General features: G+C 37.5%; 1 protein-coding gene across 2 annotated transcripts in view; it reads right to left on the bottom strand.

Annotated features, from left to right (window-relative positions):
• Positions 1–9,906: 9,906 nt before the first annotated feature.
• HDAC11 (histone deacetylase 11) overlaps positions 9,907–18,655 on the bottom strand; it is an 18,865-nt gene continuing 10,116 nt past the window's right edge. For both annotated transcript variants that reach the window (XM_032209072.1, XM_032209073.1), the window contains 5 exons: positions 16,419–16,495; positions 14,968–15,030; positions 13,702–13,798; positions 12,679–12,857; positions 9,907–11,759 (listed from right to left, as the gene is read on the bottom strand). In XM_032209072.1, coding sequence (XP_032064963.1) covers positions 11,523–11,759; positions 12,679–12,857; positions 13,702–13,798; positions 14,968–15,030; positions 16,419–16,495 — 653 coding nt within the window. In that variant the 3' untranslated portion in view covers positions 9,907–11,522. The remainder of the gene's footprint in view (positions 11,760–12,678; positions 12,858–13,701; positions 13,799–14,967; positions 15,031–16,418; positions 16,496–18,655) is intronic.

Below are 18,655 nucleotides of genomic sequence, written 5' to 3'. Positions count from 1 at the left end.
GGGAAATAATCATGCCCATTGAAAGCCTGAACAGCAACATGCTAAATTTTAATGCGAGTGTACTCCTGTTGATTTTTAAAGTTATATCTTTGGATTTTTTTAAAAAGCATGATTTTACTTAGAGCCAGTTGAATGACCACTCTCCACTAATTAATTGTTTTGTAGATAGTATATTTATAATTTAAATGCTTAATTCAATATATATTTTACTAGGTAAATTACATAATTTAGAATTTTTAGCTTTCTAAAAAGTCAGCCTCCTTTTAGGAGCCAGTATTTTTGTTCTTAAATGGAAATCAATGCTGTATGAATAGTAGAATTTTAAAAAATAGATAGGGATTATGACTATAAAGTAATCTGCCATTAAAAGTAACACCTTTCACTACCATTCTAATGGTATACTAAATCTAGCTTTACTTTTAAGTATAGAGTTTTGATAAAACACAATGAACGTTCATATTTCTTTGATGGATATTTCCTCTTCTGCCTCCCCCACCCCTTCTTTGTCATATGCATGTTAGCATCAACTTATTTATGCCTGTTGTAAATTAAAGTAACTAAGCTTTTGCATTGCAAACTTTCTGTTTTGGGGAAACAGCCGCTTCCTTAATTCAAAAGTAACCTCCTTTTAAATACGTTATAGAATGCATTGCAGCACAATATAAGTGTTCTTACACAAAATAATATACTTTATATTCTAAACGGTTAATGGGAAACCATCCTGCAAGCAAGCATTCTTCTAGGTAAAATACCTTAGTAATTATGTTATATTAACACATGTTAATTTTCCTTAAAAATTAACATTTTGGGACACATTTGATTTTGGGACATGTTTGAGATGCAGGAAGTATCCCTCTTGGTCAGTTGTTGGTCACATGACTGATATGCATTAATTGATCTATTTCTAAAGGTTTTGCCAAATATTTGAACACAAGCATTACTTCTACAAATGATGACGATTCGCATCTCTTACTACCTTTACTGTGTATTTTGTGCATAGGGGACAAATAGAGAGGAATCTAGAAAGCTGCCTTTATTAATTCAGAATATTTTCCATCTTATTCAGTATTATCAACATGGACTGGCAGCATTCCTCATTGTGTCCTTATCAGTTTTACTGGAGATTCCAGGGAGTCAACCTGGGACATTAGGGTACTGTATAAAGCAGCTCCTCTACTCTTCAACCGCAACCTCTGGGTTACTTGAAAATAAACTATAGAAGGAGTGCCTCAATTACTTAACCATAACTAGAACTTCTCATGAAACATAAGGCTGAGAACACCATAGCTTTGTGCGCCCATGCCATGAGAAGGTTAGATCGGTTTGGCCCTACAGTATTTTTATCCTCGGTATGATGGAGGCCAACTTGATATAGGACAGAACTAGTGCTGCCTTAGCTAAATAGGGAAGCATCAGGTTAGAACTCTATTCTCAGTCATACCCTTTGACTTGTACTGGACTACTGTATGAAAAAGCAGAATTCAGCTTTGGGTTGTGCAACATGTGCCCAAATAGCTGCTTATACTGTAACACCCGGAACTTCTTTTAATAGGAATTTGTGAGGGAGAGACAAAGCTGTGGAAATGAATTCTGGTTAGCTTAAAGCAGCCTTTTGCCTTCCAGATGGGTTAGACTGCAGCTCCCCTTTATAATTCTGGGTTATAAGCAAAGAGTATTAAAAATACCCTAGCAAGCGCCAATTCAGACAATTTGGCCAGAGAAAGGGGGAGTGTCTTTGTGTGTGTAAGCACATGAGTGCGGTTCCTTGTTTGCTTTGTACTAAATCATATTTTCAAACAGAAAATTTGCAACAGTACTGGAATTGTTCCTTAGAGTTATGTACTAAACAGTTAAGGGTCCTTAATAATGAAATAACTAGTACTTGAAGTATTAGCCAACAACCAGGGGAGGAAAAACACTGTAAACCGCAATCTCTTCTATTCTTCTCTCCTCGCTTTTTCTGCTTGCTTTCCACTTTCTGAGGGAAATGTGTAGCAAGATATAGGCCACACAGCAGAAAGGCTTAGGCCCTGGGGCTTCCTGAAAGAAGTGCAAAAACATATCCATACCTCCTTATGGCTTTGGCATCTCCCTTTGGACAGAAGAAGGTTCCTTGCAGAAGGGCAGTTCTCTTACTTGATTACCCTGAATTCTGCCTTCGATTTCTTTCTCCACAAGTGACCCAAAGGGAAGTGGGCAAATTCAAGGAGGCAACTACATTCTAGCAGATAATGCTGCTGCTGCTACTCTTTCTGAATAATTCACCTGCTGATTCATCCTAGTCTTTTAGAAAGAGGGAAGGAAGGGAGAACAATATCAAGTTGTGAGAATGAATTACTTGGGCCTAGTCACCATTACCAACAGGCCTCTCAGCGAATGAGGGGATGATGGGGCTGCTTCCCTGATGGTGAAATCTCTTGCGTAGTATATTTTGCACCCTCTCTTTATTAAAGGTGTCCTGAAGGGAAGTAGACGTGTAACATAAGCATGTTTTTTTTTTCAAATGCTTGTTTAAAGTCAAATATAGGTAAGACCCTTAGTAGCCCTAGATGAGGGTCATGGAGAGAAACTTTAAAACAATCACAAGTTAGTCTAAGGTAAAACTATTTCTCATGGTCTTACTTCAAGCCCTGTATCTTGTAGTCAAGAGTTTGTCATAAAACACTGTAATTAGCATATATATGATAAAATACAGAAATTTATTTCCAGAGTTATAAAAAGAGTTGTTCCTGAGTTCATCAATCATTGTAGTTCAGGTGTGTTTGTATAAAGTTCATGATTCAACCAACATATCCCATGTTAACTGAATCCATTGCTATGTTCCCTACTGATTTTTATTGTGAAAACAATTTTTTTAATTTTTTGTTGTATTTTGGTTAAACCTATCATTCCATAAAACTTACTAAAATTGCAGACAGTTTTTCTGGAATCAGAATGAATTTAAGGTTTCATTTTAAGCAGTGAAAAGAAACGCATTTTAAGCAATAGTTAACTTGCTGCAGTTAATGATAATTACTAAGTGTTTTTTTTAATGAAAGTTTTATAGATGGCCTGGTTTCAGTATTCAGGACACTTTAATATCCATGTTATTTGGAAATAGAGAAGATAGTCTTCATATTTCCCAGCAAAGTTGGCATTTTAACTTTTTTTTTAAAAAAAAAATCTAATGATTCAAATTGTACTTAGAAACTTCGTGACATGTTCTTATTTCCAAAATGTATATATAATATACTGTGAGAACCATTTCTCATATATTGCCTTATTCTGTTGCAGTAAACTTATTGTCTAGGCTTTTAGGATTCTGACAACGGTGTAAAAATGTATGTTTTGCAAATTTAAATCATAGTTACTAAATTATTTAACATCTTTTGTAAAGTTTTTAATTTATTTTTAATGTCAAAGCTTTTCTGTATTGTTTTCATGCAACCAAATAATGGAAATCTATGCTGCATTCATTCCCATCAGAATTGTATAAAAATTCCTGACAGCTTGCATGAGTAAATGTGAAACCTAATTTTGTTGTTCAATAATGGACTTTTGTGTGTTTTTTCCTAGCTTTAGTGTTCTGTAGACAGAATTTTATTTTTTTCTAAATAAAGTCGAATGGATGGTTCCCTTGACCATATTTTATTTTATTTTTTGAAGATATTAATAAAAGAGTGAGAAATCTAGCTTATGTTTAAGAAAATAAACTTGACTTTGGTGGATAAAATCAGAGCAATAAAGAAGTACTGTAATCCTGCTGAGAGAAAGAATAATTATGGTAAGCTATCACTAACAAAGGATTGGTCTAATCCTTGTAGCATTTTTTCTTATTTTAGTCATATTTTATCAGTGACTCTTACAAAGAGTGTGTACAAGCAAGCGGGTAATGAAATCTGATAGAAGTATTACAACATTGTTTTGTTTTTTGCTCCTTTAGATTTTGGAGAATGACTTTTAGTTACTTGAAGTTTCAAGCCCCTGCATAACGAGCCCTCTCTTCACCTTATCTATTCCATAACAAAGAGTTAGGTTTGATAACAAGGTTTTCATTTAGGTGATTTTTTTAAGTATGTAAAAAAACACATCATGGCCAACAGGTCATTTTTATGTTCCTGCAAGCTGGAAATCAGTTCAGTAATAGTCATAGTCACCTGCTTTCACCCTTAAAGTAACACTAGGAATGTGCTCAGGGGCCCATCCTGAAATTTAGCATTCCAATACCATGGAATTCTAAAAAATACATTTGATCCATTCAAATATACATTCCAATAATAACAGACTGAAATCCAATAACTAGTAATTGGTAATCATTGAATTGAATTATTACCTTTCAGGAAAAAAATATACAAAAAGCAAAGAGAAAAAAATTTAAAAATGGGGAGGCTAGGGAAAAAGCAAAATCAGACACAGGAAAAGAGTATATAAAAAAGTAACTCCTGAGTTGTAACTTCTTAAATCCTAAAGTAGTCTAATCATCAGTACCTAAGATTAGGGGGGCATTTTTTCAGTTTCAACCCAAAAATCCAGGAGTGATCTCCAAGTATAGAAATGAAGCTAGATGAGTTTTCTTTAATCAAATCAGTTTTTTGTCATCTCCACCAACTACATTAATTTCACCTTTCTTCTATTGTGGTATATAAGTCCTTCCATCTCTGCGCCTAAGAGAAGCCTTGCTGCTGTTGTCTTCTATAAGAACAAAGAACCATGTTTTTTTCTTACCTGTTTATCCATCAAACCTTAAAAGAAAAGCCTCTGACTTTATTTATACATTCAGGTTAAGAATTCTCTGAGTTAAATTACATATCTGACTCCAATAAAGTCTTAGCTTTCTTACATGCCCATCAGGTGATAAAAAGTGCTTTCAGATTGTGTACATTTCCAACATTTGACACATGTTTGACAATTTTAGCAGGTATTGCATGCCAAAAGTACAACTTATAAAAATTCTGTTTCAAGTTATAATCCAGAGTTGAACATTAACTTTTATCTGCATTTTTACTTACCAAAGTTTCTTACACTGACCTCTCTCTAGAAGACCTGATTTTCTTATAGAGTCAAAATCATTTTTAAGGATAAATGTTTGATGTGTTGATGTTTAATAAATTTATAGGCCGCCCAATCCCAAAGGACTCTGGGCGGCTTACAACAATACATTTAAAAATAGAAGTTAAAAACACAGAAACATAGATTAAAAAGACCACAACATACACCCAGTCTAATTGGGGCTGGAACTCAATCGTGAGTTCAACAGCCCGAGGCCTGCCGGAATAGCCAGGTCTTAAGAGCCTTACGGAAGGCCATGAGAGTGGGTAGGGTCCGGATCTCTGGGGGCAGTTTATTCCAGAGGGTCGGAGCGGCTACAGAGAAGGCCCTCCCCGGGTAGTTGCCAGCCGACATTGTCTGGCTGACGGCACCCGGAGAAGGCCTCTGTGCGATCTTATCGGTTGTTGGGAAGTATGTGGCAGAAGACTGTCTCGCAGATATCCGGGTCCTAGGCCATGTAGGGCTTTAAAGGTGATAACCAGCACCTTAGTTTGCTTCACTGGGTAGAAAGCTGACTTATCTTTTGGGAAAATCTCTTCTGCTGCTGATTTTGTACTGAATGGAAAATTTTCTCTGGGAACACATGGAGTTGAGGTGTAGTATGTACATTCCCTTAAGAGAACTTGGTCACCAGCATCTCTTAACATCTGTAGGCTTTACATATGGCCTTTGAAGGATCATCCTTAATTCCTGACTGCTCCATGTAGAGTTGGAAATTTTGTTTTACCTGAAATTGTGTTGTGCTAAAAGGTAAACAGATACCAAGAGCCTAAACATTCCTTTGCAAACAGGCTGCATTCAAGCAGCAGCTTCTTGTGGTTAGGGAGGAACCAGCAAGATGAATTTCAATGGGGACAAATGCAAAGTCCAACATTTGGATAGGAAAAATCTAAGCCGTGCATACAGAGGCAAGTGGACAGGATGACATACTGAACAACAGTACTCAAAAAGAATTGCTATTGGTGAATCACAAATCAGACATGAGCAGCAAGGAAAGGGAAATGCAATGGAACAATATTAGTACCATAATCAGCATTAACATAATTGTATTGATCAAATTGCATCCACAATAATATGCTGGTTCTGGGTATTGCATTTTAAGGAGGACATAGAAAATCCCTTGGAAAGAGCATAACTAAAATTGGAGAATTAGGTCATAATGCTAATGAGAATCGTGATATTTTTAGCAACCAGTTTTAAAGAGCCTGGCTGTCTTCATTTCACTGCTTCATTTCATATGTAGTAAGGGAAATGTTTTACATTATTTTTAAAAATGGGACAGCGGCTCAATTTTGATGTTGCATTAGATAAATAATATAGATGATGGATGGATGGATGGATAGATGATTGATTTGATTTTGTTTGTTATGAAGAAAATTTATATGGCCACCTAACTCATAGTGATTGGATAGCTTGTGGAAGTAAAATCCCAAATACAAAACCCAATGAACCCCCACCTCTATGTAATAAGCCAAACCATTTGATGGGCTTCATACCATCCTGGGGTTCCCAGGCCTACTGGCAAAACCATATCCATGGCCTTCATACTGTCAAAGTGGGAGCTAGTCTTACCTTTCCAAGGATGTGGCAGCTACTACGAAGAAGACCCTTCTTTGTCCCACTAGGTGGACCTCCTTAAGAGAGAGTATCCATAACATCCCCTGCCTTTCCACTCTGGTGGGTGTGTTTGGTGGATGTAAGTGAGTCCTTGAAATCACCTTCCCCCAGGCCACCTAGGATTTTAAAGGTGACAACCAGCGCCTTGAAGTGGACCCGGAAGCAAATGGGCAATCAATGCTGATTTCCTGCAAGAGATGTGACACATGCAAATCCTGACTTGCACAAAACCACGTGGGCTGCATATTTTGAACCAAATGGAAGCTTCCGAATATTTTTCAAGGGCACCCCCAGATACTTCACATATATAAAAAATTAACTCCTTAGGTCTTAGGACAAATGCAAGATAGAGTGACTTATTTCCTTCCATGGGAAATAATGTGTCAATACTGAGAACAAGCCCAGGGCATAGCCAAATGAGTAAAAGAAGTAACTTTATTGATGGATCATGTCAGATAAAGGCAGTATTTTTGCGCGGGGGAGGGGGATGTTCCTCTCAGCTGTTCCTTTAGATATCAAAGCCCATCTTGGTGAAGGTTTCTTAGTGCAAGATTCAGTTGAAGGGTCTTTTATGTCTAAAACAACAAATGTGTCATAAAACAATTATGCAGATTTATGTACAAATAGGTACAGAACACAGAGAAGCAAGTATTTTCTTTCTTTTGGATTGCCGGGACAGAATGTTGAGGTGTTTTGACCTTCTTTATATCTCAGACATTTCATATTTTAAAAGTATTATTGTGTCCACTTGTTTGCACGTCAAAACATTTTACACTTGACGCTTGACTGTTCCATGCTTCTGTGTGTCTGGGTATGCATGTTGTATGTACTAATAGCATTTAGACTTCTATACCACTTCACAGTGTTTTACAGCCCTAAGTGGTTTACAGCATCAGCCTATTGTTCCCCAACAATCTGGGTCTTCATTTTACCCACTTCGGAAGGATGGTAGGCTGAGTCAACCTTGAGCCTGGTGAGTTTTGAACTGCCAAATTGCAGGCAACTGGCAGTCGGCAAAAGTAGCCTGCAGTACTGCATTCTACCCACTGTGCCACCGCAGGATGTAAATTGATGGAGATGGGATCAACTGTCAGATTATTCTACCTTTCTCAACACAATAGAAATGTGGCACTTAAGGAAATGTAGAGAAGGTAGGTTCAGAAGAAGAAGAAAAGAAGCATTTCTCAGTGTAAAGCACTTTAAACTAGGAGGCTCACTGCCTCCTGAAATAGTGATGGCTCACCTGCCCTTTGGGAAGATGTTGTTGTTGTATTCATTACAACAACAACATCTTCCCAAAGGGCAGGTGATCCTACTCAGAAGTGGGGTTGTTCTTATAATATAATGGACATAGTCCATAGAAATAAGAAATGATTTAACTGTCTAAGCTCCATGAAAGAGGTGCAGAATAAATTAACTTCCAGTAGGACTATTTCTATACCAGTAGTCCTCAACTTGCAACCATTCATTTAGCAACTATTCAAAGTTACAGCAGCAATAAAAAATGAGATTTATGATTAGTGCATTGGCACTTGTATTTATGACTAGCACTTGGGACAAAAAGGTTAGCCATCACTGGTCTAGCAATGTTTTTAAAGTTTTCCTGGTCTTTGTGAGGTCCATGTGCCGGATCATCAGAGTGCGCGCACGCGCGCGCGCACACACACACACACACACACACCACAAAATCATTTGAGGAGTAAGTTCTCTGTCCATGAATGACAATATACTTACAATAGAAGTAACTTTATGGCAACTTATATCCTAATAAGCATACACAGACTAAAAGCGCCCCAAATTAGTATTAAACTCTTTCTTAAAAACAATTTTAAAAATAAACCCCATTTTTAAAAATGTGACTGCAATTACTGTGCATGTTTGAAAAAGTGAGGAAGATGAGAAAAATTAACAATATTTTAATTTTATCCATAAATAAAATTAAACATTTAGCACATATTACAGTGATTGAAATTAATACAAATGTAAACAGTAAAAAAATTATTTCATATAACAACTCTAAAATACATTAGACCATGTAAAAAATACATCTCAGTTCTTAAGTGTTTTAAACACTAGAGGAAAGTGCTTTTTTAAAGATAATATTGCCATTTAATATTAATCCAGAGCATCAAGTTTACTTAAATGAAAATAATTCCTAGCACATTTGAATTCTTTCTATAACAACGTACCTCGGGTTGAGATTTAATATTAACTCAGTTTGAATTGCTCTATTACATTATTTCTCAAGCCCTGCAAGCCATTTATTCTAACCCTTGAAAAAGATTGACATTCCATGACCATGCTATATAAGCACTGTATCTATGAACCTGAACCTGGGTAGTTTATTACCAAAGGATGCACTTCAGTTGCCATGTTGCTTGTTCTGCAAAATAGCTAATTTAGCCTATTGAATGCACTGGGATGTATATGATTTTGTATTTCAGGAACAGACAATCTTTTCAGGCTAGGGAATTTATTGGCAATTTCAAAAGCATTGCAGGTGATTTCATAGAATGACTGCAGGAATGGCTGCTATGGTGGAAGTTCAGGCACAAGACATGTATCTGTTTCCCACTACACCATTGGTGGGATTCAAATAATTTAACCACTGGTTCTCTGTCCTAATGACCAGCTGGATAGGTGTGGCTCATGTGACTGTGTGGGCGTGGCCAACTCAATGTCATTCAGGTCAATGGGCACTTCACATAAGCTGTTAAAATGTAATAAGGGTTAACCAAAGAGGCAGTTTCTATATGCAGAGCAATAAAGATTAGGCTAGAAACAACACCAGAATGTTTCCTTCCTGCCTTCTTTACAGGATTAGCCCTGTAAAGTGGAAAAAACAAAATAAGATTTCTTCCAGCAACCGGTTCTCCGAACTGCTTAGAAAATTAACAACCGATTCTTCCAAATAGGTGCGGACTGACTGAATTTCACCACTGCGCAACTCATTCCAAATTCAAGATAGCAATAGTAATAGCACTTAGACTTATATACCACTTCATAGTCCTCACCAAGTGGTTTACAGCGTCAGCATATTGCCTCCAACAATCTGGGTCCTCATTTTACTGACCTTAGAAGGATGGAAGGCTGAGTCAACCTTGAGCCTGGTGGTGAGATTCGAACTGCTGGCAGTCAGCAGAATTAGCCTGCAATACTGCATTCCAACCACTGCACCACCACAGCTCTTATCATCCCAGTAAATTTATGGCAGGTTGTTTTCTGTTCTGTTTTGCAATAGTTTATCTTTTTTTCAGGGCACACTGGAACAAGTTTAACTAATCACCTAACTACTGTAATTCTCATTTTCAAAGAGAAAATGCTTATTTGGAACTTGGAATATTTTAGAATCTGCAGCCTGCCTGCTTTTACTGCATTTCAGTTTCAGTGCTGATGTACAGACTCTGGCAAACATCAAGGCCACTGAGAATTAGCATCCTTTGGCACACCACTGCCTTTCCTATCATTTTTTCCCCATTAATTTTACACCGTTATTTTGTGTACTACAGGAGGAGCCTTTAAGTTCTATAGGACCTGTAGACATACATATAAATCAATTCCATTGCTTCTCATTTTCTGACCATTAATCGTCTCTAATAATAAAAGCTCCTGAGACTAGAGACAAGTTTTCCCTTATTAGGAACTACTTCTTCAAAAAACAACTTTGAATGAAAAGGGTAGCGCCATTTTAAAGAAAGCACTTAATGTTTACATAGAATAGCTTTCTACAATTTAAAAAGTAACCTTTGCATGTCCTATCCCTCTCAAAAAATCTATACACTTTCTAGAAATGTGACTGAAAACAAAAACATTTAAATTTTTACTTTACATTTATAGTGTTTCCAGGCTTCAGAATTCAGTAAAGTTGTATGTACCATTATAAAGAAATACATATTATCAATGAGATCTATAATCAAAGATAATGATTGAATATTACAACACAGAACTTTGATTTTATCAAACAAGTATGCCTCAATCATGCATTTTTTTATAGGCACCATTTTAGAAAAAGTGGTAACAACTGTTTTATCTTTTTGCTGTTAAATCTGGTGCAAATTACTTTATATATGTCACTTCATACATTTTGTTACAATCTATGCACTACTTAGCGTTGTATTTTAAATCAGTGATAAGCTCTTACATTTATTTGTGGTATTTTAGCGCATATAATCCTAAACCTTCAGTGAAAATAAGAAACAGACCATTATTCTGTTATATACTTCTGGAAAGAGTGTGAAAAAAAGAAAAGATTTGAATCTAGCAGTGTTATCCTTGCCTGTAGTTTTGAATTATAATCATATTTCGGATGATCAAAAAGATACTTATACTGACTTCCCTTTCTGATAAAGAATTTAAATATTTCCATTTTCCCACTAGAATTTTATTTAAAAATATTTGGAAGACATTATAATGCTACACGCACACACGCACACTCAGTTTGCTTTGCATTTTGTTCATGTTTCCATTATCCTGGCTGTTCTCCAGAAAATAATTCTGCTCTAGCTTTCAAAATGTTCTTGTAATCACTTTCAGAAATCCTTGCCTCCCTTAAACAATGCGAACCTTATTTGAAGAGCCAGATTAAGTGAGGTAAGAAAATGTACTGCTCATGTCTCTACTCAGACCACAGCAAGCCTAATTCATTCCAGATGTCAGGGCAGTGTAAAGTTCATAAAACAGCATCTAAAAGAACTGGAAGAAGTTGTGTTGACAACCCTCATGAGGGTTGTCCTTGGAAAGCAAGTAGGATACTATTAAGTATCAGTCTCCATTAGTGTATATTAATTCTATGAGAACTTGGGATATTGCTCATCTCATGGTTTAAATATTAAACAATTATAATTGTGTATTATGCAGGGATCCCAAATTCCCCTCCTTTACTGAGATGTCAGATGATTGTCCTTATGTTCCTTGCTCATTAGTTCTACCTTAGTGCTTCCAGCCTCCCGAGTTGCAAGCTCATGATCAATCAACCCGAGTTGGTGCAAATTGAGAAGAGAATCAGCAATAATCCGGGCAGTCGTCTTCTGGTAGCCCCCAGAGGTCACCATCAGGATAGGGATTTGGTGCTTTCGAGCAGCTCTGAACACAATTTCGTCTCTTTCGATAATGCCCTGGAAATTTACAATACCAAAAGTTGAAACAGCAAATATTGAATTTCCTAACAATCAACTGTACAGGTCATAGTTTTACAATATTGCATGTACTTTACACCAATATCTTTTGTGAATTAAATATTACTAGCTGTGATTACTTGTGAGCCGTTTACCAATAAAAAAACCTAGGAGCTGATCAACAGCCAACGAAGCAAATAGTTGACAATGAATTCTTGAATTCCTGCATTCTGTGTGTCAAAGTAAGTCCTTTCAGCAGCTACATGAGGTGTATTATTGAGGCAGTAAGGATGGATCACATCAGATCTGGCATGAAATGTTGAGCATTTTTTTAATTCTCTCTGTATCAAGCAGACAGGATCTCACTTTCTTTGCAAAAGTTTAACAGATAACAACTGCTATCAGTGAAACTTTTTCCCCAGAACCATTCCAGGCAAAGCAGTAGGAAAATCACCAGAATTCTGAGAATAACATCTAAATTAAATAATGCAGCAACACAAGCTTAGTGCCTTTCTGCAACTCCTTAAACCACTTGCATTTCCCCACAAGACTGTGTGCCTTAACCGCAAAGGACAGGTGTGGATCCTGGAGAAAGACACAGCTGCTTTAAAGAGTTGCAGACAATGTACCTTCTTATGTTCCCATGCTCTCATAATATTTTTGGAATAAAATTTGAGCACTACATAGCCCCAGTCAATAATTGAGGGGACATAGAGTACGTAGCACAAGATAAAAATATTCAATAGTTGAGAGTAGAAACAAAGAAAAAGAAATATAAAAAATGAGATTAACTCAGGAGGTGAAGTAGGGCTACTGTAATAGGATATCAGAATACTGAGGTGGGCGCCATAGTTCAGATACTGACAAGCTCCTATATCCTAATGTATTTTAATAAACATATATTTTGTGATCTACAAACCTCAGGTGAAATAGCTAAGCCCCCCAGAGGATCACCATCCAAAATATCAGTTCCAGCGTTGTAGATAATAATGTCAGGTCTCATTTCATTCAGTGCACCTTCCACGTGTTTTTTTACTTTTTGAAGGTATTCAAAGTCTTCTGTGCCCCAGTCCAATTCAACTCTCCGTTTTATGGCTCCTAATAATTACAAGGATTATACACAATTAAAAGGTGGTGGGAAAGATAAGGAATAAGAATAGAAAAAACAGCTTTTGACGCTAAGGATACACATCTCTTTAGTCATATCTAGGAGGAAACTATTTAAAATAATGTACCGTATTTTTCAGAATATAAGACGCACCTTTTTTCCTCAAAAAAGAGGCTGAAAATCTGGGTGCATCTTATACATGAAATACAGCATTTTTTGCCTCCCGAAACTCCGCCCCTTCACCAAAATGGCCATGCATAGGAGGCTTTCAAAGAGCTCCTGAGGGCTGAGGAGGGCAGAAATTAGCAAAAAACAGACAGGTTTTTGCTCAATTTTGCCCCCCCCAGCCCCCAGGAGCACTCTATAAGCTTCCTAAAAGCCCTTTTTTGATGAAAAAAACGGGCCCGCTTTTGCAAAAAACAGGCCATTTTTGAGAGGTTTGCAGAGTTTTTTTTTAGTTTGCCTCTTTTTTTAGTTTGTCTCTTCAAAACCTTGGTGGGTCTTATACTCTGGTGCGTCTTATACTCTGAAAAATATGATAAATAACTCCTCTTTGAACCTTACAAGTAAACATTAATGGTTTATTCTGTGAATAGGATTTTTGGTTTTTGACTTCATTCAAATATACTGTGGTAAATAGGTTTCTAAACATTTACAGTGTAAATCTACAGAATTTACTTAAGAGGTAACCCCCACAGATTGCAGTAAATTTTACTACCTACAGCCTTTCATTCCTCAGGGAATAATATTAAATTATGAGTGTAATAATTTCATGATTACAAATTAGATTGCACTAATTAGATCATATTAATTTCAAACACACTATCTACTTACGTTTAGCAAGTCCATCTCCTGGATAAATATACCTGTTGTAAACATCCATAATATATACTCTCCTATCTTCCAAGAAGTCTCTTTCATGTCCATTTCCCTACAAGTTGAAATAATAAAAACTCATTAATTTGGCCAAAACATGTTGACTTTGGTTCTTTTTTTAAATATGTAGGTTAAAACAACTTTAGCTGTTTATTGTGATATAACAGAATGTGATTGTGTGGGACTGATATTGATATCAAGATTAATTATAGCAAGCACCTATTATAGGATTCCTCTTAATTGTTAATTCTAATAATTTTGAATTATTAGACTGTTCTAGTTCAGCTTCTATGTTCAGACCTACATATAGCATTCTTCCCAAATATGAATTTGGCAAAGCATAGGGAACTACTGTTTTTCCATCCTATATTTTTTCTTCTCACCTTTAAGACACTTTTATAAGATCATTTTTACTCAATGTCTGCAATTTTTAAGTTCCCTGGAGATGACAATTAATTATAGGTGGTCCTCACTTAATGACCACTTATTCAACAACTTCAAATTTGTGACCTTGGAGTTCCAGCCATCACCATCTGCAACCTTTAATGGTTTCTGATGGGCAAAATCAACTGCAGGAGGTTGCCAACGGTAACCACATGATTTCCTTGCTTAACAACTAAAGTAATTTGCTTAATGATAAGCGTGCCAGCACAGGGGATTTGTCAGAAACACATGTCTAATCCACCATAATAATGTTATGCTTTGCTATATAACAAATGTCGCAAACCATTTGCACTGCTTATTCCTTTTCCTTTTAGTATTAAACTGACAACAGGCCACACATTTTATGGATTATAATTTTAGTATAGTTAGACCGTGTATAATTGACAGACTGGTGTTTATCATAGATTTTAGTTATTTATTATTTTATACCAGAATTTTTAATTATATATTTACGGAGTGGTTTTATTCTGGTCTCTGGGCCATGACTGTAATAATACATTGAATTGAACAATGAGTGGTAATTTGCTTAATAATGGTAACTGGGAGTGCCAGAACTTCCATCATTAAAACACCTATCACATGACATTGTTTTTTATGATCGGGCTGCTTATTAGCAACAGCAATTCTGGTCCCAATTGCCTAGTTAACTGAGGAATATCTATATTGCGTTAAACATTACTTGTTAAGTTTTGCTTCGTAAAAATATCCTGAACCTTCCAGTTGAGCAATTAAGTTTCTTTATGACAGTATGTCTCAGGACATTTTAATTTCATCACTCACCTGATGTGCATCCAAGTCAATAATAGTTGCCCTTGAAACTCCTTCTACTCTTTCAAATAAAAACTGAGCAAAATAAATCAAAAATAGGAAAGAAAAAAAAATTCAAAATTAAAGCATAAATTTTGCACAACATTGCTATAAACATTTTAGAGAAATTTGTCATATAAGGCATATATCATGGGCTATTTATTTTATCACTATAATACAGAATATCCATTTGAAAACACTCCCATCATTTCAAACAGTTTGCAATGAAATTTACTTCTTTTCATCCATAAAACACACAGGGAAAAAGCAACATCCTAGTCATCTATTCAAGAATCTAGTTCACACATCCTGCTCAAGTTAACATTGATAAGCTTAGTTTGTTGTATTAATCTTTCAATTACGGTTTGTAAGTTACATCTTCTTTCTTTCGATATACCATGTTAAGTTTCAAACACTCTAATATATGAACAATGTTTTGTATAAACTCCATAAATATATGTATTATTTCTCATCTCTTTACCAATTCCCAATTGTTTGTAAAAAGCTAAAGGAAAAAATCCCAAAAGTAATCAATCCTGACTGTTCTTTGGAAGGACAGATACTGAAGCTGAAACGCAAATACTTTGGCCACCAAATGAGAAGAAAGGACTCGCTGGACAAGATCCCGATGTTGGGAAAGATTGGAGGTAAAAGAAGAGGATGGCACAGGATGTGATGGTTAGACAGTGTCATCAACGGAATGAACATGAATTTGGGCAAACTCTGGGAAACAGTGGAGTGCGGGGAGGAGGGCGCTAGTGTGCTATGGTCCTTAGAGTTGCAAAGAGTAAGACACAATTTAGCAACTGAACAACTCAAGAGAAACAGGCATGAACTTAACCAAGCAGGATTGGTCATGGGTTACTGCCTCAATCATCTCTGTTGAGCTGTTTGAGCTTTTTTGTGTATAGTACAAAATTTTGTTGGATTCTGTACAAGATTTGGGGGGGGGGGCTTTTGTGTTACTATCTCTGGCTCCTTCCCTTACCAATAAAATCATTCAGTCTTAATCATAAGCACACTCAGAAACTTAACTCGTGTTGTAAAATTTGGTTTCCACCCCGTTTGTCGATCAAGTTATGCTGGCTTAGTTCATACACAATGCTGAACCAAGAGGTTACAGGCTACAATTACTGAGTTCAATTTTATGCTAAGCCAAAACAAGCCAGGATCTGTGAACACAGTCAAATAACCTTGTGATAATTGTGTCAGATAATATTGCAGGAAGAAATGAAGTATATAGACGTTAATTTAATCCTTGGGGAAAGGTACATCCTTAGAGAAGGGTTATCTTATTTCCTGATCTCTCCAAGCAGAAGAAAATTATTTTCATTACATAAATTACTAAGAACAAAATCAGTTATTGATTTTGCAGATGTGAGACAGTTTTGCATTTTCTATCAAGAATCAAACTTTTTGCTTACCTTTATAGTCAATGTGATATCAGCATATGCACAGAAGCCTCCACCCTTATCACTTGAACAATGATGGAAGCCACCACCTGGAGAAAGAAGTAGAAAATCTGGTGTATCTACCGTATTTCCCTGAAAATACAGCCTACTCAGAAAATACCGTATTTTTCGGAGTATAAGACATAACTTTTTTCCTCAAAAAGAGGCTGAAAATCTGGGTGCATCTTATACATCGAATACAGCATTTTTTGCCTCACGAAGCCACGCCCCCTTCACCTAAAATGGCCGTGCATTAGTGGTGGGGTTCAATTCCCATACCGGTTGGAACGGAGCCGGTGGCGTCCTCATGGACGCGCGCAGTGCGCGAGTCTTAGTGCCTCCGCAACGCTCCAGCTGCTCCGCGGACCATCGTGCAGGCACTGTACGTGCCATGCACCTGTGCGGAAGCGCAGAAGCCTTTAAAAACTGGTAAGGAGCTCAGGTGGGCGGGTGGGCCCTCCAGAGCCCCGTACCAGAACAGTATCCGGTGCTCCGGGCTGGCTCCAGTACGCTCGTACCGGGGCGTACCGCCTGCAACCCACCACTGCTGTGCATACTCTTATGCAGGCTTTCAGAGAGCTCCTGGGGGCTGGGGAGTGCAGAAATGAGCAACAAATGGGCCATTCCCCCCCCCCCCCCCCAGCAGCACTCTATAAGCCTCCATAAGGCTATGTATGCAATTCTTTTGATAAAAAACAAGCCCGTTTTAGCAAAATATGGGTCATTTTTTGCTCATCCCCCCAGGAGAACTCTGCAAGCCCCCCCCCCCCAAGGCTATTCATGCTTTTTAAAAAAAAAACTGGGCCCGTTTTCGCGAAAAACAGGCCGTTTTTGGGAGGTTTGCAGAGTGCAAAAACTTTTTCCCCCCTTTTGGGAAGCTCTTTAACTGATTGATGAAAATTACATTGATAAAGTGCCAGCAGAAACAAGGTGCTGCAGATTGTCAGTGATTTCCTTCTCTAGCACATGGATAAATACACCTGGAAACATCTACCAACATACCCACTCTCTCTCTTTCTCCCTCCCTCCCTATCTACTGTATTTCTCTCCCTCTCTATTTCTTTCTCTCTATCCCTCTACCTACCAAGCTACCTACTCTCTTTCTCCCTACCTATCTACTGTATTTCTCCCTCTCTTTCTATTTCTCTCTCTCTATCCCTTTATCTACCTACCTACCTACCTACCTACCTAGCTACCTACCTAACTATTCTCTCTCTCTCCCTACCTACCTACTGTATTTCCCTCTCTTTCTCTCCCTCTCTATCCCTCTATCTACCTACCTACTTTTTTTTAAAAAATTGCCTCTTCAAAACCTTGGTGCATCTTATACTCCGAAAAATATGGTAAGCCCTAACTTGATTTTTACACGTGCCCAATATCAGCCCTACTACCCCCGAAATATGCCCTAATTAAGACCCAGCCCACTCCAGGGTGCACAGGTAAAAATTAAGCTAGAGTAGGGGGAGGGGGTTTGAAGCTGCCCTATTACTTACCTATGGACGGTTGCAGGCAGGCCTCGCACACCTCAATCCATTTCTTTTGCTGCAGCCAGCAAGGCTTTCCTGAAGGCCTCTGTAGCCGATAACAGAACTCTGGATCAATCCGGAGCTCTGTTATCAGCTTCAGAGGCCTTCAGGAATGGCTTTCTTGAAGGCCTCTGATGGCAAAAAAGAGGCTGGGGCGATATGCACAAGTGAGGTGATTCAGTGGACAACATCACCCTGAAAATAAGACCTGGTGCCTTTTTTTGGTGGCAAAAAAAATATTTCATTTCATTTCATTTAATAGATTTATAGGCCACCCAATCCCGAAGGACTCCGGGACAGGGTCTTATTTTCAGGGAAACATCTGTATCTATCTGTATCTATATCTACACACATACACACCCCAGATGGCTGTAAGTAGGTAAGAGGCAATGAGGTTATATTCTAGAACTAGCCGGACCCCCGAGCTTCGCTACAAAACTATGTGATCAGGCTTCATAAATTGATACTTAAAGCTTGAAAAGTAATGTGGAATGTGTATCCTTAGCATCAGAGCATGTTAATATACGGGAACTGGCAGTTGGAACAGAGTTCTTTTCATGTGGGGAGGGGAAGTAGAATGTCTAAACTCCCAGCCCACAGGCCGGATGAGTCACATGCTGGCCACACTCATATAAGGCAACTGGCAGTTGGAACAGAGTTCCTTTTAGGTGGGGAGAGGGAGTA

The sequence above is a fragment of the Thamnophis elegans genome, chromosome 2, assembly GCF_009769535.1.
Source record: "Thamnophis elegans isolate rThaEle1 chromosome 2, rThaEle1.pri, whole genome shotgun sequence".
NCBI classification, from domain to species: domain Eukaryota; kingdom Metazoa; phylum Chordata; class Lepidosauria; order Squamata; family Colubridae; genus Thamnophis; species Thamnophis elegans.
Note: the sequence above shows the minus strand (reverse complement) of the source record. Positions and strands in the feature narration are given on the sequence as shown.